This window comes from Heterodontus francisci, chromosome 27, assembly GCF_036365525.1.
Source record: "Heterodontus francisci isolate sHetFra1 chromosome 27, sHetFra1.hap1, whole genome shotgun sequence".
NCBI classification, from domain to species: Eukaryota; Metazoa; Chordata; class Chondrichthyes; order Heterodontiformes; family Heterodontidae; genus Heterodontus; species Heterodontus francisci.
Window position 1 is genome coordinate 41,546,599 of NC_090397.1, and position 26,683 is coordinate 41,573,281.

Sequence of the window (26,683 nt, forward strand, 5' to 3'; positions counted from 1 at the left end):
CAGAGTGGGTCTCTCAAATGTTTTAAAAACACGTAATGCTAAAACCATCACATACAATATCAATGTCAAAGAAATGTGGTTAAATGCTGCCTGAGCTTAAAACGTCAGTGGTGTCGCTTTTGCAGAATGTAACATGGTGACTAACTTTGTTTTTTCTCCCTTGACGACAGGAGGATGATTCTGAGTGTGGTGGTGGTTCTCGCCTGAGCCCATCCTTATGGTCAATGATAGGGATTCAGCTTGTTCTGCTCTGGCTGCTAAGTAGTGCCAGACCGTATCCATCATGACTGCAGAGAACAGACACCCATCTCTGCTTTCTAGACCCACCACACTGTAGCCCTGGATTAAACTAGGGAAACTTTTGTCCCCAGGCAGTAGAAGACTGACCATATCCATATCCTGGTGTATCACTGTGTGAAAGATTCATTGTTGACTCTCCATATTGAAGAATGGTTAAGGTGCTCCATTGACAAGTATAAAAAAATGTAAAGTCATACAATGGTAGCAAATTGGATTGTCAGTACTGAAACCTGCCAGGCAACCTATGGGAATACTAATGCATTTATACAAAGAAATAATTCATAAAAAAATCCTAGATTTGCTTATCATCAGGTTCATATTTTGTTTAGCTTACTTGAACCAAGATAAAGGGTATTCATTGTTCATGGCTTACATTGGCTGACTGTAGCTAATTTTAACACTACTTAAATGGGCTAGTAACATACAGGCACAATCAGCTGCCCTATTGGTATAAGACTAGAAAGCTTAAACATTACCATGTTGGATACCAACCAGTAATTGCAACCTTTTTAAGGTATTGATACACCAAAGTCCACTGATTATTCCGTGGCTTATGCTATTACATTATCGTTAGCTATTCTGTTACCAAAGGATGCCTGTTCCCCTCTTCTTCCTCCTCATTAAGCCATAACTCTATGCCTGATGCCCTTCATGTTTGCTGAAGCAAATGCATAATGATTGTTGTACCCCACACAAGAAATAGTGCTAAGGCTTGTGAATGAAAAGCTGTCATTGTGGCAATTGAGTTTTGGACACTGATGCTTTTTTGCATGAAGATGCTGCTACTATTTTCTCTTTTAGTTTTACTGTAGGAGTGTAATTAATGTGCAAGAGCGACTGAGTGAACCAACTGTTGTTGATGTGGAATTTAGATAATATGTAATATAACTGTTTCACTTATAACAACTAAATATTGTCAAACATCCCTCTCTCAAAGTCTAGTGAGCAGGCTGAAAGAATGGGAATTTTACTTATATGCCATTTCCAGATTTAAATTTTATATTTTAAACAGATGGGATTGAGCCAAGAACTCCATATTACTACCACAGCAAAATCAACTTCTGTGCAATGTATGTAATATATGAGAAATAGAAGTTGCATTACAGGAAAGTTCCCAAATTATTTGAAATGCAACAAAGGAAATTTGAATTTAATACCAAACAGGTAAAGATAATGTTTGGTAGATAATTGATACTACAGGAAAATTATATAATATGATGTCTGATAATTAATTAAAGATAAGAAATTTGGATTTCATACCATAATCAAGTAGTAATTTTATTTACTAACTAATTGTGATGCGATATTAGGGAACCCAAGGCATGAAAGGTCAACAAGACTCAAAAGGGTGTGCATTTTAGTTGAATAGTGCTTTGAGGTAATATGCAACCATGTTCAATTTATATATATATATATATATATATATATATATATTTCAGCCTGTCTTAGTGCACAAGTTATTGATTGTGCATAAGACTTTAATTTCCTCCAATTTTGGTCATAAATGGATGCAACTCCAAAGTATTTAAACTAAATTGGAATGCATGCTCTGTCAACATCAGCCATCTGGGGGTAAAGAGAAGGGAAATTTTCCTAAAAAGACAATTAAAATGATTAAAGAATTTAAACTGCATCAGTAAAAAAAAAAGATGGCAGCAGATCATTGCAACGTTTTGGTTGTCTCAGCCATCTATTTTCATTCAAAAGCCGACATACAGCATAATGAGTTTGCATGATCAGTTCAGTATTTCAAAATATGTAAGTAATCAAATGTTAATGTGTGTGGAAACAGTATTTAAAATGTTTTGGATAAGGTGAGGATAGTTTTGTTGTATGGCTGACTGATATCTTTTTGCGTAAGAGTTTCAATTGAGAGTCTGTCAGTCATGGTACCAAATTCAGTGGATTCTACAGCTTTTGTATCAGTGACCCTTTTGCCAGCAGGACTTCAATTGTTAGTTTTCATTGATGCAGTGTCAGATTAGCAGGCAAGTTCATTCATCTTAATGTTTTTTTTTTAAAAAGGGCCAGGAAAATGGTCCATTGCATTATTGAATATGTAATGCCCAGTGCTTGTGACCTAGGGATATGCCATGCAAAAGCACACACCTGATTTGGGGTTTGCCAAAGTGTTACGGTGGCATGTGACCAATTCATTGTCCCACAATCACTCTGCCCTTGTGAGAGTGAGTCCACATTCAAGAACTTTTCAGAAATTGAAACACATGGAGAATGCTACCAGTGTTTGATGGCAAATAGAAACTGCAGGTTCATTAGTGGACAACAGATACTATTCTACTTGTAACTTGACCTAGACATCCCAAAGGCCAGACCACTTGTGGGTTAGCAAGCAAAGCTCATGTCTGTCCAGGCAGTATTATCCTTGGTGCACATATTCAGTTGATGCTTTTACTGACAGTGTGACACTGATACAGAATTCTCCAGCAGGACACCAGTATATCACAAACAGGAGGTACAAAAAGAAAATCACCACTTTAATATTTATTTCTCCTCTTTTCAGCCTCCCAGTAACATACGCCATTCCCAGATAGCACAGACTGCCCCTTTGCTCTGGTGATACCACTTTGTTACTACTATTAACAGGCAATCTTACTGAACTCGCCCTCCTATTTTCTTTCTGCCCCAGTGGAGTTGCGCCTTGCCTCCACTTGGTGCTCTCCCTAATTGTGTACTTTTTTATAAATGTTTAATGTAAGTATGCCCTGCTGAATGATGCTAATGTAAGATCATAAGCAGCATACTCTGATTTAAATGCTGTCGTAGCATGGTTAACTGTATTCTGGCCAATTTACTGTCAATAGGGTTTGCAGTTGAGCTCTAAAGAGAGACCGTGTGTGAGAAGCTATGTTGTAGCATTAACTTCACAACATATAGCAATGAAATTTAAGCGTAAGCATTTTACATAGAAAGCTGTTTTCATCAATGACCTCCGAGCCTATTTGTTATTGGTGTCACATTTCTGTGATGATATTAATATTTTAAGAATTCAAAAATAATGCACATTTCTCGTTATTTTGGAATTTTTCCATGTTATCATGTCACTTTAAGGTTGGTTTGTATTTAAATATTTGAGGAAACTTAACCCAAAATGTTAAAACCTATGGATAAAAATTCAGATTTCTGTGCTTTTTCCGTTTGGTAACTTACGTTGTGTTACTGTAAATCATGTACATTATATCATCCTGAACATTGAACCAAATCGGTTTTAAGATTCTGGGAAAACAATGTTGCTCACAAGATTCAAGAATTGAACTGAGCATATTTTTGCAAAAAGTATTTTGGTGCCATCCAGTGCAGACATCCTCAGCTCACCAATTCTTATGCAAATGTTTATTGCCAAATTAACACAAGATAATTAAAAGCAATTAACACTGTTCATTGCCAGCCTAAAGATTTATAGATTTCCAAAGGAATTGACCTACTTTAGGTTTTACTCATGTTGGAAACTTAATTGGTACATTCTGCTAAGTTTCAAAAAGGAGTGGAAATTATAAATCAAGGCTGCTTATTGCCCTCTGTCGCAGACAATTAGTCAATTGGGTCGAATTCTGCAGCTTGCTGGCTGAGTTTGGCCTAATGATTTATTGCATGGAAATATTAGATTATAGATATATCTGCAGAAAGTTGCAAGGAGTGGTTTTATTTTTGCTTTTGTTTTATTTCTTGTTTGAAATGAGTTTGAAGAAGTGGATTGACAGGTACATGTTCAACAAGTCTTTTTTTGATGGCTGTGATCCTGCAGTTAATTGAATCCAATCCGAGAGCCTAATGTTCAGAATCTGAATCAATATGTGCTAAAGATCCTGCTTCACAGCAGTTGTGATGGCTATCGTGATACATGTAACTCTCTGAACTCCAATCAGAATGAATGTACAGATCATTTCAGATATTGGGCAGTTAATCTGTAAAGTCAAAAGGGTCACTCGATACAGATGTGAAGCACTTAAATGAGTTGGATGCCATGATTCTAATTTGTTAATGGTTCAAATTCAGTAAAATAATTATTTTCTTATTCACAGAGAATAGTGCTAATAATATCTTTTTCATGTTATAATCTTTGGATGTTTTTCATAATGCCTTTATTCTGTTGTCATGTTGGAGGAACAATTTTAACACCTGTAGACGTCTTAACGCAGTGATCAGGGACAGCTTTGAGCTACATAGGGCGGAATCCTGCCAACTTGGAAGATTCTTGGGCGTCGGGACCATATGCGGTTCCTGACCTGATCGTATCTGGGTCCCGCACACCTGAACGGTCTTCCCAGAGATGGCCAGTCAACTGGCTGCCTCTGGGAACACTGTCTAATTAGGGATGGTGGGCGGGCTCCTCAGGCAGGAAAGTCGATCAGAGTGCCGATGACTATGGGCGACCGACAACCCCAGCGGGAGAGGTGGGCGCTGCCGATGTAGGTGGGAGGCCACAAGGGTCCCCCAAAATGGAGGCACCCTCTGAAGGCTTAAGGGAATGATTAAAATAAGTTTGGCCACTGCTACCAGGCCATAATTGGGGGAGGGGAGCCCCTCCACAGGATGGCTTGTGACCACTGCTGTGGCCCTCTGGGACCTGTGGCTCCTGTGATTGGTATGGGGGAATGGTGGGGGTAAATTAAAGAAGGCCTCATTGACCCTTTGGCCTGCCACTGGGAGTCAACCTCCAGCCATCTGCCAGGATTCAGCCTCATGGGGGGGCCCTCTGCCATCGGGAAAATCCTGTTGGCATGACCAATCTGTCCTCAAATGGACACTTAATTACCACTAATTGGCTACCCACTGCTGTTGGGTGGGTAGCCAGTGCTGGTCTGACCCCACTTCCGGCAAGATCGCTCGGAGACGGGAACCCATTTAGTAGATGACCTGACATGCAACTTTCAAAAATTTCCCGCCCTCCCACCTCCAACGCAGCCTTCGCATGGCTGATAAGATTCCGCCCACTGTCTTCACATACCACACTTTCATCAAAGTGAAATAAAACTCAGCACGTAATTTAAAAACTGTGTACTACTCCGCTTATCAGCCTTAGACTGCCAGTGACATTGCCAATATTAGAAAACAGCTGACTGAACAATCGATTCTTTTCGAACCTTGAAAGCTTAAAGGTGGGCCACTGGGTTACCGAGACACAGCTTAAAGTTCAATTAAATTATAACTGATGCAAAGCCAAGATAATGTAAGATAACCTCCTCATTTAAATGACACTGGTCCAATTGCTGATTTTTTTTCTTAAATCCTGGTGCTCCTCAGGAAATGTGTAATTTCATATGAGAACAAATCAAGGTAGTTTAAACACTGTTACGCTGTTGAGGAAAGTAAGGAAAGTCAAGTTGATTATCATGGGGTGTTGCCTACTTTGAGTATTCCATCGTTTTGCTTACTTTTTGTCCTTTTAATCGACTCAGCTGATCATAAAGTTTTCTTTTTAAAGCTTACTTATGGATGAGATCTTGATCTAAAGAATTTTGGCGTGGGTTTTTTTTTACTCCAGTAGTCTGCACTACATACAAACTTCAGTATGTCCTCAAAACACTGCACCCTTCTGCAGTAACTGTTTGCCTCTGGTACCTCTTTTCTGTCCTTAATATCTGCCAGATTTGCTGTATACAAGATGACTTGTTTCTTCCAAGTAAAGTCAGACCCTTTTCCTGAATAAAAAATAGAGTTAAAACAGCTATTTGGTCTTCAGATGTTACAGATTGATTAAATCTTACCTGGGTCAGGTTTATCTATCTCATATACATTTGACTTTAATATATCTACCGTACATTGGACGTTACACTTTTTTTATAAAAGATTCTTCCTGTAAAATGGACAATGAATAACCCATATATCATTCCACTGCCAAAGTTTTATTCTCTTGTTTGCAGTGGACTTGACTATGATTCTGATTGCCCTGATCTGAGAGTAGGTTACTTATTATTAGATGGTGTGGTCAGATTCTGCCCCGTTCCCCTCTGCTAATGGTCAGAATGTTTTGTTTTACTAGTGCTGATTCTCTATTTAGCTTCTAATATTTTTCTTTTGTCTTTCCTCTGAATCCTCATTTTGAGTCTCCTGTAAGTTTTGGCACTTTCAGTTAGACTGGAGCACTTATATGTCGAATCTCATTACATAGATGACACCAGTAATAACAAGAATCTGTATTATGATTGATTTTCCTGCAATGGAAAAGTTCCCTTCGGCTTCCATGCACCTCATATTTACTACAACCTGTTGTAGGAACACATTTGTTTGTCTTTTTACGCTCTCACCACACTTGAAGCAATATCAAATGCTGTTTTTACTTTTAAATTAGCTTGCTCTGTAAGTTTATTTTCAGAATTGAATTAAATTGCAGCTGCAGACAAATTTGCCCCAGAGCTACGTCTAAAGTGCAATAAATTAGCAGTTTTTAGGTAGTCTCTTCATTCTGTCAAAAACTGATTAAAGGATTAATCCTTCTTCAGTTTTCCTAGTATCATGTGCAATGTTCAGCAATAGCCCTAGAGATAAAGTGTTTCTTCCTCAGATTTCCAATTCATTTGTTATATTTGCTTTAATCAGGGCAATTAAATATGTCCTTAAACTTTTAATTTGACTCCTAAATGGCCTTTCAAGTTGACCTGTTTCAACTGCAGGTCACCATCTTTGTAAAGAAATATTTCCTAAATCTCCTAAATTTGCCTTTCAGAAGCCTGAAATTTGACTTGCTGCCCTAGCATATCTGTGAACTTGCAGAAAAAAACTAATAAGAAAAGACCAGCTGGTCCATCAGGGTTGCCCAGTACAGTAATGTTATAGCTGAGCATCATGATCCACAAAGTTCCCGCCAACCAGAAGCCAAGTATTCACCTGGGAAAGACAAAGAAAAGATTTTTTTTTAAACTAGACCAATTCATGAGGATGGGGGGATGGTACTGGGGGAAAACAGGTAATCAGAATGAGTTCCAGGAGACCACAGTGTCCATGAGGTACATCACCAACATCCCACTTACCTTTTAAAATGCAGTAATATCAGCTAGTCAGATGCATCCAGCTCTCTTTTGAACACTTGCAGGGAATCCATACTTGCTGCATGAGTCAGTAATTTGTTTCAAAGGCTGATGACATCTGTGAATGAAGAACCTTCTAACATCCAAGCTAATTATATGCTTATGTAACTTATAAAAATGTCTCCTGGTTCTCCCTAACCTATTTAATGCATCCAATCCAATCTCTCAATCCAATCTCTCTGAATTCCTATGCTTTTCTACAGTAAGTGCCATCTCTCTGAACCTATCATGCTAAGTAAGGCTTTATAAGCTAGGTATCAAGCTAGTGGCACTTCTCTGAACCTTAACCAACAATTCCATAAGTGAGGGGACAAAAACTGAACACAGTATTCTAGATGAGGCCAAATCAAGATCTTGTGCAATGACATTGTTATGCTTTTTTGTTTTATACTGAATTGTCCTAATGATACATTTGAAAACTCTCTTTTTGCTTTCATTATATCCTCAGCAAAAAGAGAACTTTTTAGAGACTTGTACTGTGACACCTAGGTTTCTTACCTATTCAACGGACTCAGTCCAGGACCCTGCACGGCATACACATGCATTGCATTAGCACTATCCATGTATATCTACATTCAGTGTCATCTTCCAGATGCGTGCCCATCTCCCCATCATATCCAGATCTAATTGTAGCCAAGATTCTAACAATTGCACAAATCTTTGTGTCATCCACGAATATGTGGACTGTTCTCCCAATGCCTTCATGTAGAACTTAAATATAGAGCATGAAAAGCAGCAGTCCTAACACATATCCTTAGGACTCCAGTAGTAACTGGTTTCCATGCAGACGCACTATAATTAATAGTAATCCTCTGGCTATGAAAGAGCAACCATTTCCCTATCCAATCCAGTATCTATCCTCCAATCCCACAAAACTCTATCTTCTAAAGCAGGTTGTTGTGTGGCACCTTGTCAAAAGCTTTTTGAAAACCAAGTATACAATTCCAGTTTCCGAAGAAGGGTCACTGACCCGAAACGTTAACTCTGCTTCTCTTTCCACAGATTCTGCCAGACCTGCTGAGTGATTCCAGCATTTCTTGTTTTTATTCCACCAACCTAGAGTCCTTTTCAGAAAATTCAACCAGTTTAGTGAGATATGGCTTTCTTTGCAAGAAGCAATGTGGAGAGTATCTAACAACCTCTTCTGTTCAGGTGGTCGTTCATACAGTGTATCTCTAATGTTCCCTTCTAGCAATTTGCCTGTAACTGAAGTCAAGCAAATTGGCCTATAACCTTCCAATTGTGAATTGCTACCCCTTTTGAATATTGACACAGAATGAACCTTCCTCCAATCCATGGGAACAATCCCTAATTCTTGACCTGTAAAATATATAAGCATGGGGCATATTTAGCACATCATAAAGTATTGTAAAGATTTATATTCTCTGTCCTGATAAGCATCATACTTTATAAAGTACTATAAGGTTCTCCTCTTGAGTTATCTTCAAAGCTCAAAAATTTTAGTTTGAGCAGTTATTCTGCTTCGCCTTTAGAATTAGGAATCAACCCGATTGGCAAAGTCTGCATTACCTCAAATGATTGGATGAGCCCCTTGTACCTTGTCGACCAGAACTGTATTGTACGCTCTAAGCGCTGCCTGAATTGAACACTGTACAACGGCAGCGTGACTTCTAGAGATTTGAACTTAACTGATTTGGCAATAGAACCTGAAATGATCTATTTATTTTATTTACTTCCGAATCACACAGTGAACAATGAATGAACTAATATCTCTTAAAGCCTAAAAAGTAAAGCATTCATTTACTTTATTATTACAAACATAGAACTGTGAATAGGAAAATAGTTATCATTTTACTGATTACTCATTAAAAATCATGACTTAAGATTAATTGCGGGGAGAAAAAAACAGAATTGTTGCATCCACAACATTGCTAGTAAGTGAACAGTGAGATTTTAATATATTTTCACTGAAGCAGCTTTAGTTCTGATTGAAACTTCACAGCTCAAAGTCCTGATCATATGTATAATTTGATGTTGATTTTTTTTTAAAGCTTAAGCTGGTAGATAAATTGGTGAAGAGCATTGCTGCTGTTGGTGTGTTTGTATGAGGTTTATATAGCTTTTTTTCCAAAATCATCTAGCCCTGTAGCCTTACTGGGTTGCAAGTTGCAAGGCTGTTTTACAATGTGAATGAAGGGAATTGTGCTGTTGTTGACCATAGTACAGAGTGTCCAGATCCTGCTTCAATGGATTGTTTTATTTATGGTCGCAGATGGTTCAATGTGTGTTCTTGCAGGAGGCTCTCACTGCTCTCTGCAGGCTGAGGCCCTCTCCCTTTTTCTTGTGCTTTCTGAACGTTTTGTGGAACTTGACAAGCCTGAAAGAAATTTTGTATAAATTTGTACAATACTGTTTAAAAAAAAAAGTTTATAATCTTAGAAATGTTGTGTTACTTTATTCTTGTGCAAATATATTCTGAATAAAAGATTTATCAGTTAAATCATTAAAATGTTTTACCATGCTGAGTTTGTGAAGCTTTGTTATTATATGAATGAGCTGTTCTGAGAAATTGAGACATTTTGAAACCGTCAAACAGATTTTATCCATTGAGATGAAAATAATGTTCATGTCAAAATATTACAAATTCTATACGAAAGAAAAAGAAAGATGAGGTACTACATAAATACAAATCTCAGAGGCAGCCAATGCACTTCACACGCAATGCATTATTTTGACATACAGTCTAGGAGATTGGGATAACACCCTACTCTTGTAGTGCTGTGCGGTCATTAATGTACACCTAAATCATCAAAATAGGAAAATATGGTCTTGGTTTAACATTTCCTTCAGTACTGCATTGATGTGTCAGCCTGGATTATGTGCTCAAGTTCTGGAGCAGGGCTTGAATCCACAAACTTTTAACTCAAAGGTAAAAGCGCTACACACTGAGCCAAGGAGACTTTAGAATCTGGTCTTAATACAGAATGATCACAACGGGAGCATCCATTTAAAAAATAAAGTCCATTGATTGGTGCGTGAAAATAACTAAGTATTGACAATCTGAAAATATACCAGAGCAGAACGGAAGTTGCATGGCTGACTCTTTTTGTGAGGGCAGTGGACGGTGGAAGGGAGACAACACAGTGTCATTCAACTAAATGACCAGGTTCATGAGATAACATGGACACAGGCCCAGCAGTAAGCTCCAATGAAATGTTATGACCCTTTCCATTAAACTGTCAGTACCTAGACTTTCTTTCCACTTGTTCACCAAGAATCATATAGTTCCATTGGACAACTGTTGGAGGACAGTTTCATAAAGTCCACTATTAGTTCCAACATTTATACTCAGTTAAATCAATAGAGGGGTCATTAAGAGAAATGTGGAGATGCCCCTGTTTTTCCTTCTCCTCCTCTTCCCCAGATGTTTGATGAGATTATGTCCAATCTCCAATTTGTTGGGTGCTAAATAGAAAGATGATGGCCGGAATTTTACGGTGGATGGACGGGAGCCAGACTCCGACGTGAAAGTGGGTGGTTAACTAGCTTCCGCCTAGCTTGGGGATCTGTCCCATGTGTTACGGGGCCCCAGGCTTTAATTGTCCCGAAGCAGGACTTCCACCCACTTGAGGGAGGAGGTCCCGCCTCTGTGAGCTGCCGGCCAATCAGCAGGCCAGCAGCTCTTAGTGCCAGCAGCGCCACCGGGAGCGGTGGCCACTGCTGGGACTGCAGCCCAGCCAATGTCATGGATCAAGGATGGAAGTTAAGTAGGGGTTGCCTCACCAGTGGGATCGGTCCTTCCCTGGTGAGGCTGGAGTAGTCGTTTGGGGGGAGGGAGATGTCTTGGGTCCCGAGGGTGGGTTGGGAGGCGGGGGCGGCCCTCAATCGGACACCCTGTGCCTGACTGCCAGGCCACCTCTCCCCCCACCCCGGGGCACGGAAAGGCCGGGAGCTATCGCTGGGCGGCCTTTCACGTCCCCAGCACACATGCTTGCCATGGGTAAGCCGTTAAGTGGCTACTTAAGGGCCTTGATTGGCCTCAGGTGGGTAGGCCGTTTCCCACCCCCCGCCCGATGCCGTAAACTTGTCCGGAGGCAGAAGCTGGGTGGGTAGGCCTCCCGGAGCCTGCCGCTCAATTTTACACTGCCTCCACGGCACCATCCAACCCGCTGGGGTGGAGTAAAATTCAGCCCGCTGATCTGAATGACTGTCTCAGACAGGACTACAATGTTGTATTTAATTTATTATATAATTTACAGAAGCTGTTTCAGTTTGAGAGGAGGAGAGGTTATAAATTATAGAATAACAGTTGAAGACTGCAATTTTTTTCAATTATGAAAGAACAAGGGCTGTAAGAAGTCAACCCTGCCATTCACTACAGAACCACTGAATTGGTGATATTTGGAGAGAATAGGAACATTATGTTCCATCACTATTGCTGCGAAGAGTTAATGGATATTGATTAATCATGTACAGGGCTGAAGAAGTCACTTTAAGCACAGTAAAGGAATGCTGTGCATTCTCAAGGATTTGTGAAAGTAATTTCTACAATTCAGCTTCTTGCTGCTCAGCTTTATACGGCTAAGCACTAAGTGGTGAAAAATTACATTTGTTCTAAAGTAGTCTACATGTTATGGACTTTTTTGGCTTGTTACTTATGGTGAACACTGACTCCAAATCCAAAATAAACTCCTCTGGGGCTATGGTTTGTTACTCAGAAAATCTTAATTTTGTTCCAATTGAAGCTGCTGGATCATTTAAATAAAAAAGAACCAAAAATGTTTCTTTTTCTGAAAAATAAGGGTGCCATCAATATGCAGAGGAATTGTTTGTTGGTTTCTGTCCTGCATGAGCCTTTTTGTAATATCTCACACTTTCCCACATAGGCTGTATAGAAAGTAGAGCTTTTCGTGAGGGGTTTTAACTTTGTTGAGCTGGATTTTACCAAGCCCCTATCGTCGTGATCCGTGGCGGGGGGGGGGCCTGAAGATGGATCCGGATGAGGCCCGCCACGGACCTTGATGCCGGAAGATCCCAGACCAATCCTCCTGGTGGTGGCTGCGGTGGCACCCCTCCCCCCCCCCCATCGCTGCTTGATGACAGGACCTGAATTTAATAGTCAAATTAATAGAATGAATGCATTTAAATGGACTTGCCTTCAATCTTCTGGGCCCACCGCCATCGTAGGCACGGCAGCCGGCGCTCCCACGCCTTCAATTCCCCGTCCTGGGAAAGGCAGCGTGGCACTGGTGGGGAGGCGGGGAGACAGGATCAAATAAATGTCATGGGGGTAGGGGATGGTGGGAAGGGGTGAACTCTAAACACTGTGCAATCTGGGGGTGAAGGTCACATTTAAAAGGTAATGTTTGGGGGGTGGGGGGTGGGGGGTGGGGGGAGGGCAAATAATTAATGTAAATGTTTTTGGGAGGTGGAGAAAGGGGCGTAAGAAATTCATTGTATATTTTTTGGGGCATACTTTTTAAAAATTTAAATGAGCCAGCAAGGCTGCCTGCCCAAAGGCAGCTAACGCCATTGCCGGAGAGAGACAGCTATCTAATCCCCTGGCAGTGGAATATGCTGTGATCTCAGGCAATAAGTTGGATGGTACAAATTTGATGCTCTGGCAATCTAGTTATAAATGTGAAGTACCAGAAAAAAAATCTTATCATTGGAAAGCGTGCAAAGATGAGCCAGTAATATAAATCTCAGTTGTGGAGATGAGTATGAGAAAGACTGAATAAACCTGGAGCCCTAAAGTCTTAAGAGAGACTGAGGAATATATAATACAGAATGGAAAAACAGAATGTTACTTCAAATTAGGGCCAAAAGTCATAAGTTTAAACTAGTGAAAGTTTAATTCCACACAGATCTGTATCCAAAACACGAAAAATATTGGGAATGATCTGCTGGCTAGTGTAGTAAAGCAACAGTGTCAGGAACATGCAGCTGAATGCTCCAATGAGGGAGTTAGAGTAATAGAGGAAAGAGCTTGAAATTGATTTCCATGGCAGTGTTTATACTTTCCTCGGAGGTTTGTTGCTATAATTTTATGATGCTAACTATCCACGGGTACTTTTCATCTGCCTTAAATCACAAGTGAAACAAAGCAGTTTTTACTCATTCATTCATTTAGTTGAGCCATTTATTTTTCTTAATCTTGCTGCAATGGGCATGTGAGCATTTGAGCAGGACATCAGTGTTTAATACAAAGTTGGACTGTAGATTAAAGTTTTTTTTATAAGAAGTTAAACTTCTGTTCACCCACCCTGAATAATGGCTTTGCAGTTCCTTTACCTCTTAGAGCAGTGCTGAATGCCAGATTCACCATTGTGCTCGCTGTGGCCTATGCTAATTACAAAAGCAGAAAAACCTGTAGCAAATTACTGACAGCGATACAGGCACATTAGATGACGACATTTACAGCATGTCCCCAATCTCACTGTTGCAGGCAGATCTAGCCCATAATTTTCATAAGTACAGAAATGCTCCATCCATCAATATTGGCGACCACGCTCTGGAAGTGGTTCAAGAGTTCACCTACCTAGGCTCAACTATCACCAGTAACCTGTCTCTAGATGCAGAAATCAACAAGCGCATGGGTAAGGCTTCCACTGCTATGTTCAGACTGGCCAAGAGAGTGTGGGAAAATGGCGCACTGACACGGAACACAAAAGTCCGAGTGTATCAGGCCTGTGTCCTCAGTACCTTGCTCTACGGCAGCGAGGCCTGGACAACGTATGCCAGCCAAGAGCGACGTCTCAATTCATTCCATCTTCGCTGCCTTCGGAGAATACTTGGCATCAGGTGGCAGGACTATATCTCCAACACAGAAGTCCTTGAAGCGGCCAACATCCCCAGCTTATACACACTACTGAGTCAGCGGCGCTTGAGATGGCTTGGCCATGTGAGCCGCATGGAAGATGGCAGGATCCCCAAAGACACATTGTACAGCGAGCTCGCCACTGGTATCAGACCCACCGGCCGTCCATGTCTCCGTTATAAAGACGTCTGCAAACGCGACATGAAATCGTGTGACATTGATCACAAGTCGTGGGAGTCAGTTGCCAGCATTCGCCAGAGCTGGCGGGCAGCCATAAAGACAGGGCTAAATTGTGGCGAGTCGAAGAGACTTAGTAGTTGGCAGGAAAAAAGACAGAGGCGCAAGGGGAGAGCCAACTGTGCAACAGCCCCAACAAACAAATTTCTCTGCAGCACCTGTGGAAGAGCCTGTCACTCCAGAATTGGCCTTTATAGCCACTCCAGGCGCTGCTTCACAAACCACTGACCACCTCCAGGCGCGTATCCATTGTCTCTCGAGATAAGGAGGCCCAAAAGAAGAGATGACGACATTTACAGCGTGTCCCCAATCTCACTGTTGCAGGCAGATCTAGCCCATAATTTTCATAAGTACAAGACACCAGCATAAAGTCCATACAATCAATTGTAACAGAACAGTTCAGAATTGCATTTCTATCCTCACAAACAAACTTTTCTAAATTCCGTTTAATCTCCACATGAGCATATACTTTACTAGACAGTTTGATAGACAGTTTGGTGCATGGCGTGATGCCTACAAACTATCAGGGAAATAAAAACAGCCTTAATTAGCATCTGTTTTAGTAGCCATATGGAGATAGAAAATAAACAAAACTTATGCGCTGATAACAAATGGCCCTCCCAGAAACCACAATAACGACAGGCACAAGAAGTAGAATGTCACATTTGTTCTGTGCTGGTGAGATTACTGACTGCAATTAACATGACTTCAGTGAGATGGTTAATGTGATAAATACGAGATATGAAACCCCAGACCAACTTAAAGAATTACACAAGATTTCAAGTTTTAAGACTTTTATTACAACAACTAAGCTAAAGGAAATCCCCATTAACTAAATAATACTTTGTAGGTAGTTGCTATCCCAGGTTACAAAGAAAGGTATTTACTTATTAAAACACTTGGAAACCTCACACCACACTTATATGTTACACAGTCCTCTTTGATGGTGAAATCTTTGTGGTTAAAAGTCCCAAACTCCTCCCAGTTGCAATGGGTTGGATCTCCCAGACCTTTCAAAATCAATGTCATAGTTACTCACTTCTCCAAGCACTTCCAACCTGGACATCTGTGAATAAGGCGATTCCTGCTGATCCTGTTGGGCTTTTTACTTCTCTGCAAACTTCAACTTTCAAAACAGGTTCAAGTCTTTGCAGACTTTCACTGTCTCAGGCTTCTGAGAGTAGATGTTCCCTCTCTCCCTCGAGGCTGCCACTGCTGACTGTCTTCCTTACTGACGTCTCAGGGTGCTAACACTGATTATTTTCCTTTTTTGCAGTCTGTCTCCTTTAGAAAACCTATTAAATTTATCTGGACTCAAAAGTCAATAGTGTTACGACCAGGTGAGAAAGAGGTCTAGGGGTTCCCTTTCAGCCTTTATCTGGTCTTACTGTAACAGGGTTTTAATATTAAACACACTGTTTTGAGCTCCCCCTTGGTGAATCCTTGTTCACCGCTTTCCAACTATAAGGCAAAGAAATGAGCACAAACAGGCTTTCTTGGGTTTAAAGAAGAAAAGTGAAATTTATTAAAACTTAAATTTTAATTTGGTTAACGCCTACGGATACACGCTGCACCCCATGCTAGCATGCATACGTGATACACACATGCAGATAGGGACAGAAAAGAGCAGAAGAAAAATAAAGTAGAGAGGTTTGAGACAATATCTGAACAGTTTCTTGTTACTGTGCTTCGAGCTCAGTGTAGAGTCCTTTTGTAGGTAGTTCTTGCTTGTAGGTAATTCTCGCTTTTTGTTGGGGCCCAGTAGTCTTCTTAAACCTTGTTCACTGGAGGAGGCGTTTCTCTTTTGGGGTTCCTGTGTCTTCATTGGATTCCAAAGTTGGTGAGAGAGAGATGTTCTCAATCCAGGAGCTTTCTGTCTTCAAATACACTATTTCTCCAATTTTATAACTCCCAGTTCAAAACTCTGCAACAGCCAGTTAGTCATGTGACTAAACTGGTCTGACCACATCCGCTCTGTGTATTGGGAGTAGGGACTGGCTCCTTTGTTCCAACACTGTCTGCTAGTATGCAAAAATATCTTTGCGGCTGGGGGCCTGGCAATTCCTTGTAATAGGCCCTCATTTCTTCCCAGCAACAATTTGAATTTAAATGCCCATGTGGTGAAATTAATGTGCCTCATTCTTGGCAGGTAGGAGTGTGCATGACAATAGCTTATTGTCCATTTTTCAAAATGCAAAATCCAGCAGTCTGGTTTCACAGAGCCACCTGGGCCTTCCATTGTTCCCAGGTGTTAACAGCTGCCTGGTACTAGTGAATCTTCAAAATCACTGACTCCTTGTTTATGACCCAAATGTCTGGGAAGTCGAGACCCATTGTTCCTCAGGTGTGTTTTTCAAACAAAGCGATTCTTGACAATGCAGCCAGCAGCTGACGTCATCGGACTGCGTCAATATGCGCACGTGTGCAGACGGGCTCCTGCTCTCTGCGCATGCACTGCATTCCGCGTTGCCAGGACTGGTTGGCACATGCATAACGCGGCGAGAGAGCGGTGGTGGGGGAAGCGGGGAGCGGGTGGGGGAAGCAGGGAGAGAGTGTGGGTGGGGGAAGCGGGGAAAGCGCGGCCGAAGACCTTTGGTGGTGGTGAGTGTGCTCTCCTCCTCGTCACTCTCTCCTTCCCCGGCCCGCTCGCTCGCTCACTCCCTCCCCGGCCCGCTCGCTCTCGCCCTCCCCGGCCCGCTCGCTCTCTCCCTCCCCGCCCGATCTCTCTGTCCATTCCCCTCACCCCTGCCCGTTCTCTCTGTCAATTCCCCCCCTCACCTCCGCTCGTGCTCTCCGGCCATTCCCCCCCCCTCACCCCCGCCTGTTCTGTCCGGCCATTCCCCCACCGCCCGATTTCTCCGGCTATTTTGTGCAGCCATGTCTGTACGTTGCCTTTGTGTGATTATTTGAGGAGTGCCATCTTTAGTCCTGGCAGCTGCCTGCATGTTGCTGACTGTGACTTTTTAGTTGAACAGGCTGCATTTGTGCATGTGCCAGTGCAGCGTCACCTATTGGTTATGTTGTCAGCAAACGCAGCCTTTTTCAAAAGAAGTCTTTGATTTGTGTTCTTTGTTGTCCTGGTAACCAAGATTTCTGTCTTGTCCTTTAGTAGAATGGATGTGAGGTCACCTGACCTACAGGACTCCATCTTAAACTTTTTAAAATTACAGTTTTGAAAACATAATCATGTTACAAAGTCCAGTGTTCATAACAGTATATTGTTGGGGCAGTATAGGAGCTTTACTGCTGGCATGGGCACAAAAGTGGCAAGTGTGACCCATTACAAAGGAAAATATTCTTTACTTTGGGATGCCCACTTTCTGACAAAAAGAAAACTTTGTTCTTAAGCTTAGGGAATATATGTGTTCTTTGGCCCCTTGGGCAACAGGATTATATGTTCACTTGCATCCTCTGTTCTGGCTGAATGCACCTTTTGCATGAGTGGCAGTATCTGGGCTAGCTCCTGGCTTAACTCTCATCTTCTTTGATCTCGAGACAACTTGTACAGTTAAGTGACACACTCATCCCTGCCTGTAACTGGCTTGTATAGTCATACGATTTGACTTGTATAACTTCTTAAACTCTGTCCTGAATATACCTTGTATTTGTAAAAGCACCCTTCTACATTTGCTAGGCAGAATTACAACAGAAGACAAAGAAAATCTGATTCTAACTAAACAACCCCTACACCTTAAATTCAAAGAACAACCCCTTTATGCATTTGACTAATCTACAGGATGCATGTAACAGAGTTCAACTATTTTAATGTCAGTTATGTCACACAAATGTCCTGGAGAATGTCAAAGTTAATTAGAGATTAGTTTTATGAATTAGTTTTATTTTCCCAACTGTTACGACCAGATGAGAAGGGGTCAAGGGTTCCCTCAGCCTTCACCTGGTCTTACCGTAACAGGGTTTAAATTTTAAACACACTGTTTTTTTTAGCTCCCCTTTAGTGAATCCTTGTTCACTAACTTCCAATTGTAAGGCAAAGAATCTAGCCAAACAGGTTTTCTTATGTTTAAAGAAAAAAAGGTTGACATTTATTAAACTTAAACTCTAATTCGGTTAACACCTACGGACACGCAAAGCACCCATGCTAGCATGCATACGCGATACACACATGCGGATAGAGACAGAAAAGAGCACAAGAAATAAAGTGGAAAAGTTTGAGGCAATATCTAAAGATGTTTTTGGTTATGTTCTTCGAGCTCACTGTAGAGTCCTTGATTGTAGCTGGGTCTTTCTTTTCATTGGGGCCCAGTATTCTTCTTAAACCTTGTTCGATGTAGGAGACTGTTCTCTCTTGTGGTTCATGTATCCTCAGTGGGTCCAGAGGCTTGAGAGAGAGAATTCTGAGAGAGAGAATTCGGAGCAGACAGGAGAGATCTTCTCACTTCAGGAGCCAACAGTCTTTCTTTTCAAACTCTTTGTACAATTTAGAAAAACCCAGGTTGCCAAGCAGGTTAGTCATGTGACTGACTGGTCTGACCAGGTCTGTTTGTGGATTCTCTTGTCTTAGCCGACCCTGGAATGTCTCTTCTTACACACAATACTAGGTGCTCAAAGTCCATTGTGGGTTAAATTGGAGCAGGAAATAGCCCCTTTCTCCCTCCAAGCACGTCTGTTAGTATGCAAATGTTTTTTTCCAGCCACTGCTGATCTGTCTAACAAGTAATTTGCTCACTCCAGCAACAGCTTAAAATTAATGTGCATATGACAAAATTAATATGCCTCATTCTTGGCAGGTGGGGTGTTACGACCAGATGAGAAAGGTGTCTAGGGGTCTCTTTCAGTCTTCACCTGGTCTTATTGTAACAGGGTTTAATTTTAAACACACTGTGTATTGAGCTCCCCCTTGGTGAATCCTTGTTCACTGTTTTCCAAATATAAGGCAAAAATGAGCACAAACAGGCCGCCTTAGGTTTAAAGAAGAAAAGTGAAATGCATTAAAACTTAAACTCTAATTCGGTTAACGCCTATGGATACACACTGCGCCCCATGCCAGCAAGCATACGGGATATGCACATGCAAACAGAGACAGAAAAGAGCAGAAGAAAAAATAAAGTAGAGAGGTTTGAGGCAATATCAGAAGGGTTTCTTGTTACTGTGCTTTGAGCTCACTGTAGTCCTTTTGTTGGTAGTTCTTGCTTGTTTGTTCTTGCTAGTTCTTACTTTTTGTTGGGGCCAAGTATTCATCTTAAACCTTGTTCACTGTAGGAGGCTTTTCTCTCTTGGGGTTCCTGTGTCTTCAATGGTTTCCGAAGCTGGTGAGAGCGAGTTGAGAGCAGACAGGAGAGAGGTCTTTTCAATCCAGGGACAAACAGCTTTCTGAGTTTTAAAACTTTGTGGCAAGTTCAAATTAAAAAAATTCTTCAACAGCCAGTTAGTCATGTGGCTAAACTGGTCTGACCAAGTTTGTTTGTGTATTCGGCCATTTTAGCAGTCGACCTGGAATGCTAGCTTCTTCACCTTCAACGTCTAGTAATCAAACGTCCATTGTGGATTAAATTGGAGCAGGGGGTGCCCCCTTTGTCCTTTCCAAGTACTGTCTGTTACTATGCAAATGTCTTTCCAGTCAAGGCTCTTTTTTAAAAAAAAACAAGTTCTTTCTTTACTCCAGTAACAGTTTAAAAATCAATGTTCATATGGCGAAATTAGTGTGTCTCATTCTTGGCAGGTGAGGGTCTGCATGACACTAACATTTCATTGAATGACTGACTTCATCTTGTGTGCATACCATTAAGCTGAAACTCCATGGGCTGAACTTTTGCCTTGGGGGCAGGTAACATGAGCCAGGATGATTTCCAGGTCGCGAATCCGTCCAGGTGGAAATGGAAATGATGCACAATATTTATGGGCGCGACCCCTTAATTGATGTGGAGATGGGTTCACTGTTCAATTAGTTTAGAGTTTAGTTTAGAGATACAGCACTGAAACAGGCCCTTCGGCCCACCGAGTCTGTGCCGACCATCAACCTGTGTTGATGTGGCTGGGGGCCGGGAATATAGGTGGGACTTTTCAAGTGTAGGCTCAATTTAAACAGACCACGGCAGCCATTACTGTGTCTGCTGTTTATATCAGCCTGCTGTTGTCTCCAAAATGTCCCAGGAGAGCTGGAGGTCTGGAGCCCAGGCAGGGCTGCACTTGTTTTTCTGATGCAGACCTTGAGGTTGAAGGCTGTGAGGGAAAGGAGGGAGCTCCTCTTCCCGGAGGGTGGTAGGAGGTGGCCACCCACATAAACGGAACAAGCCTGGCAGGACATTGCTGCGATTGTGAGCAGTAGAAGTGTAACCCAGAGATCCTGGATCCAGTGCCGGAAATGGTTCAATTACCACTAATATTCTGGCAAGGTGAGTGCTGCTCCCAACCCTCAGGACACCCTCCAGCAGACATGCCAGCTGAGGAGCCTGATGTTGCATGCTGCCTCTGAACATGGGAGGAATGTGTGCCCAGGGAACCTAATGATCCCACAGAATGGCGCATAGTCATAGTGCTGCTAGCACTGAGACATGCAGCTGCAAATAAATAGGAGCAGATGACATTGGTCATTCAGGACAGCAGTGATTATCTCACTCTCTTTTTGTCCTTGCAGGAGAAATGGGCACGCAGTACATGGGAGAGAGCCCAAATGGGAGGTGGTGTCCCCTCCTTTCAGATGGTGACACCCATGAAGGATCGAGTGATGGAAATAACCAGGAGCGCTGGTCAGGACGAAGCCGACCTTTAAAAAATTGTCAGTCATGGTCTAAATAGCGATTCCAGAGGGCAATGAACTCACTGAGGGGAAACATTGCATTCCACAGCGTCCGACAGTATGCCCAACACTAATTTGCATTGGTAAACCTTAGCACTGCAGAGGCTTCTGCTCTCCAAGGCTAGCTCTCATGAGCTTTTCTTGTCTCTTCCACAGATGAGATATCCATTCATGTCCTCTCCCTCCCAAGCAGTGGCCTAAGAGCAGCAGCAAGAAACAGAAGAAGCACCTCCACACCTTACAAGTGCATCATCTTCCAGCACAAATATTCTCACCTCGGTGGTTCCTCGCACACATTTAGAATGTGTCACAGGTGAGGAGCTCGGCACTCGTGGGCAGGAGGAGATGTCAGAGGCAGAGGGAGATACGGTCAGACCCCTCAGAGGATGGTGGAGCGACACAGTCCTGCTCAGCTGAGCGCAGATGCAGGGCCTCAGGAGTCACAGGAAAGGAGGCTCTACCTAGAGCAGTAGCAACAGATGTGCTCCCTCACGTCGGAGTTTCCCTGAGGCAGTGAGTGGTCATGAGCTGAGAATGGAGGAGACCATCCAGTTGGTGTGCCACCATGGCCCAGGGCTTTGAGCACGTGAGCTCCTCCATTGAGAGAGTGACCAACCTCATGGAGAGCCATATGCTACACCCCTGAGTGGATGCAGGAGCAGCACACTGGCATGCAGAGGATGTATGCCACAATGTCGAGCCTGGAGCTCTCAGTGGCCCTGGTGACGCAGAGATATTTGGAGTGGATGCCAGTTGCACTGCAGCTGGTGTCCTCCATGCATGCTGGTGTGTCTGTTAAGGGCTGAGGGTGTCATGGAGGAGGCTGCGGGTGATACAGGGCCAAGTATCAGAGGCTGCCCCTACAATGATGCAGGTGCAGCAACCTCTGGAGATGCCCTCATGGGCACCACCACAATGAGGACAGCTGCCACATGCATCTCAGCCACTAAGAGACTAGTAAGCAGACTGTCTCCAACTCCTCTGAGGCCACAAGGGGAGCAATGTGTAGGAGTGGCCAAGTGCAGAGCCCACCACATTGGGATGTCTTCTTACTGTCACTGAGCATTATGCCACTCTCTTTACACTGTATAAATAGTGACACTTTACACCACATGGCTGAGACTCCTTTTATTGCTGATGTGACGAAGAAAGTGGTGAAGCAGGTGGTGAAGGGTTTCTCCACCGTGAGCGCAAAGCCTCCAGGCCGTTCTGCATCCTTCATTGGGGGTAAATCCTTAGATGTTTCAGGCTGCGTCTGGCTGAATGGATGTGTTAGCACAGATACCTCAGACTGATGTCCATCCCATGCACTTCATCCTGGGTCAGAGGGGCTCAGCTGAAATGTTCCTGAATTAAATGATTCCTGACATTTATGGCATCCTGACAAGACCATTATGTCCCATACTGTGCCCGTCCACCTCCTTGTGCAGCTGGAGCAACTTGGTGTTCTACATCCTCCCCTTCAGCCTCCACTTTCTTCTCCCTCAGCCTCCTGCTCCTCCTCTTTCTCTGATGAACTATGTGGTTCCAGGGCCTCATTGTCCTCAAGATCCACACCTGGAGGGCCATGTTATGAAGGGCACAGCAAAGCACCACAATGATACCCTTGAAGGAGGGCATGGGGGGCACCACCAGTCCAGTCCAAGCACCAGAGTCGCATCTTCAGAAGCCCGATGGCCTTCTCAATGGTTGTCCTACTGAGCAGCTTGTATCGCCTCTGTGTCTCTATCTTTGTTCTATGTTCTATGTTTCTATGTTTCTGTCTGGGGCTTTCACTGAGGGGTGAGTAGTCATGTCTTCAAGGGTTACCGTTTGTTCCTTAAGATCCATCCATGAACATTGGGGATTGGAGTGAAGATTTGTGGCAGCCTAGACTGCTGAAGGATGAAGGAGAGTCATGGCAGTTGCCAGGAAAGCGAGTGCACACATGGAGGAAGCTCTTGTTATGGTCGCAGACCAGCTGAGCATTGAGGGAGTGGAAGCCATTTCTATTGGTGGATCACATTGGCTGGTCACTGGGTGCCTTGATGGCCATCTGAGTGCAACCAATGATGTTCTGCAGCTGGGGAAATCCAGCGATAGTGGCAAAACCCATAGTGCCCATCTGTCGTGAAATGAATGTGCTGTACAGCCTTGGGAAAGAGGACATCAGTGACCAGCAAGATGCAGTGGTGCACGGCCATTTGAGATGGCATCAAGGGCCACAGCTGATCCTTGGAAGGAGCCAGAAGCAAAGAAGTTCAAGGCCACAGTGACTTTGATGGCCACTGGCAGGGCATGATGACCAGTGCTACGAAGTGCAAGGTCTTCAGTGATGAGGGTACCAATATCTGTGACCATCTGCCTCGAGAGTTACAGTCTCCTGCGGCACTGGGTCTTGCTGATCTCCAGGTAGCTCCTTATTCGCCTGTCCTTTCTGCCCCTTGTTCCTCTTCCCTGTCCCCCTGTTACCTAGGGCTCCACCTTTCCTGCAGAGGGTGTTGCCCCTCACCACCACTGGACTCATTGCCAGCTGTTGCCTTCCTTGTAGTTAGCTGATTGTCCAATTGTCCTTGGCAGCCTTGCCCCTGCTCTTCTGCCCCCACAATGCCAGGGGGAGCGATGAACCTCTGCACTGCCTGATCGCTGACTGCTCACTCTGCCTGGCACTTGTGCCGCTCCAAGGGCACTTGTCTCCCAATGGTCAAGTCCCCTCTGCACTATTTAACCTTTTATGTCTGCCCATTCTGTACCTGCCTCCCTTCACCTGGTTTGCCCCAGACAGCATGTGTAGCCCATGCGCCCCTGTGACACTCTCAACACCCCCAGTCAATGAGCTCTTGCAAGCACCTTATTTAGCCTTAATGGGGGATGTGGTGGGCTTTCCCGACCCTGGTGAACATAGCTGGTACCAGTTACGGCGTTGGGAAACCGACACGTCGGCCACTACCTGTATTTTCGGGTTCCGTCTGTCTCCACTTCCAACCTTGGTGGTGCCTGAAAATTCAGCCCTTATTTTGAGAATATATTTCAGGCAATTTGCAGGGCATTTTCCCTGCATGATATGAGCCACAGAGGGCTGCAGGCTACCTTTTCTGATGGGGGTTTCAGGGGAATTGTGGTCTGCTGCTCTCAGTGGTTCCCTTCACGTTGCTTCCACCACTCCCTCACTCCCACTGTGTTCCCGATCCCTCACCATCACTCCCCCTCTATTTTCTAGCACTGCTCATGCTTAATGTACCTCTCGCTTATGCCTATTTCTGTCCCTACCTCTTTCCTTTAAACTATCCATTAAGCCCCTGTATCCTAATGTACCCCATTCTCCACTGTCACTTAAACTTTGTTAAAACAGACTGTGTGTGTAATGAGAGAGAGTAAGAGAAGAAATCAGATGGGGTTTGTTTTAAATTTTGGGCAACCGACTGACATCGGGGGATTGGGGGGATGCTGAGGTTAGAAGAACCTTATTTTGATCTCATTTTAGACATTGGAAATTCCAGTCACTGAGAAATAAAATGGCAGAAGAATGTTTTTCCCAGAAAATGATTTATGGGGGGAATATAAACCAACCCAGGCACTGTTGAGCTTTATGTTGAGCCTTTCAACAGTGGAACTAAATGTTCTTTCCATTCACTTGTCATTTACAGCCCCTAAAGTCAATTGGGGAGAGGCCAGAGACTCCCTCAAGTCTTGGTCCTATCATGTACCTGGGATTACAATTGCTATTTTAGGACAGAACTGGTTGGAGCCCGTGCTGTACACTCTATGACCAGTTTCACTGGTGATAGGCTTGAGGAGGCCCTGGGAAGATAAGTTTGAAAGTATTTTTGGGGGACCAGGAGAAACAGTGCTCCAGGCCCCACAGAGAAAATCTGTGCCTCTGATGCCCAGGGCTCCCCCGACCCACCCCGCCCTGAGATTATAACATCGCCCTTATGGACTTAACCTTACTTTTAGTCCCAGAAACCTCGAAGCTGCCTGATATTAGGCTGGCCTGAACCAGCGAGTTGCATTTAAATCAGGTTGGGGCCTCAAAATGGCTTTGACCTCTTCCCTCCATTCCCAAACAAATTGGATAGGGTGTCAGTCAACTGCCCAGAAGTTAAAATAGACCCCACCTGATTTCTTCTTTCTCTCGCTCATTGCACACGCAGCCTTTCTGCTTTAACACAAAATGCTCAATGTAAACTTTATCTGAAAGAATATCTTGAAATCTTGTTTTCTTTAAATAATTATTAAAAAAATGATTGAGCAGAAACTGTTAGAAGCTGAAGAAAAACGTTGAGCATTTCATTGGATTAAGTGATACTAAAACATCCTGGAAATTTGGCTGCAGTGCATATACTCAGACTACACAATCGGTATTCAAGAGCTATAGCACTGAGAAACAATATCAAGTACAAGGCTTTTAGATAAATCTGATGTCTTCAGACAAAAACTTTAATGGTAGGAGTAAACATAGAAACATCGAAAATAGGAGCAGGAGTAGGCCATTTGGCCCTTCGAGCCCATTCATTATGATCATCCAACTGTTCCTGTTCCTGCTTTCGCCCCCATATCCTTTGATCCCTTTAAACCCAAGAGGTATATCTAACTTCTTGAAAACATACAAGGTTTTGGCCTCAACTGCTTTCTGTGGTAGCAAATTCCACAGGTTCACCACTCTCTGGGTGAAGAAATTTCTCCTCATCTCAGTCCTGAATGGTTTTCCCCGTATCCTTAGACTATGACCCCTGGTTCTGGGCTCCCCCACCATCGGGAACATCCTTCCTGCATCCACCTTGCAAGTCCTGTTAGAATTTTATAGGTTTCTATGAGATCCCCCTCACTCTTCTGAACTCCAGCGAATGTAATCCTAACCGATTCAATCTCTCCTCATACATCAGTCCCGCCATCCCAGGAATCAGTCTGGTAAACCTTCGCTGCACTCCCTCTATAGCAAGAACATCCTTCCTCAGATAAGGAGACCAAAACTGCACACAATATTCCAGATGTGGCCTCACCAAGGCCCTGTATAATTGCAACAAGTAAAAGCACACAAGAATACATTTAATCATTTTTTTATCATATATAATTTTAGGAATTTTTAATAAAATCTTGTTTCAAACCTCATTTTAGACATTGGGAATTTCAGTTACTGAGAAATAAAATGACTGATTTTTTTTCCAGAGAATGATTTGTAAGGAGAATATAACCCAACACCATGTGATGATGTTAGAGAGAAGCTGCCAAAATGCCACTGGTACCTTTTAAACCATCAGGTTCCAACTCCCCTACCACTTTGCCACCTATACGTCTCCTCCGCCACCTGTCCTAACCCCTCCCCTTTTCACCCTGAGCTACCCTGTAGCTCCTACAAATTTTCCTATTACCAGTCACTATTGAGCTTTATGATCTTGCTTTGAAACTATTGTGAAAATGTTCTGCTTCTTAGAGTGAATGGATGGATGTGCATGTGCTGGGGTGCACAATTTCCTCATGTATACTCTTGGCATGCATCAGAAGTACAGTAGTCAAGAAAATCAGTGCGCGATTAGTGACATTTGATGACTTAAAAAGTCTCTGATAAATAAATATATATAA

General features: G+C 43.1%; 1 protein-coding gene across 8 annotated transcripts in view; it reads left to right on the forward strand.

Moving 5' to 3' along the window:
• LOC137384760 (voltage-dependent calcium channel subunit alpha-2/delta-1) overlaps positions 1 to 9,767 on the forward strand; it is an 891,951-nt gene extending 882,184 nt beyond the window's left edge. For 6 of the 8 annotated variants that reach the window (XM_068059181.1, XM_068059179.1, XM_068059180.1 and 3 more), the window contains one exon: positions 171 to 288. In XM_068059181.1, coding sequence (XP_067915282.1) covers positions 171 to 207 — 37 coding nt within the window. In that variant the 3' untranslated portion in view covers positions 208 to 288. Of the gene's footprint in view, positions 1 to 170 lie in introns of all 8 variants that reach the window. The other 2 variants (XM_068059175.1, XM_068059177.1) reach the window with 1 other exon arrangement.
• The last annotated feature ends 16,916 nt before the right edge of the window (positions 9,768 to 26,683 follow it).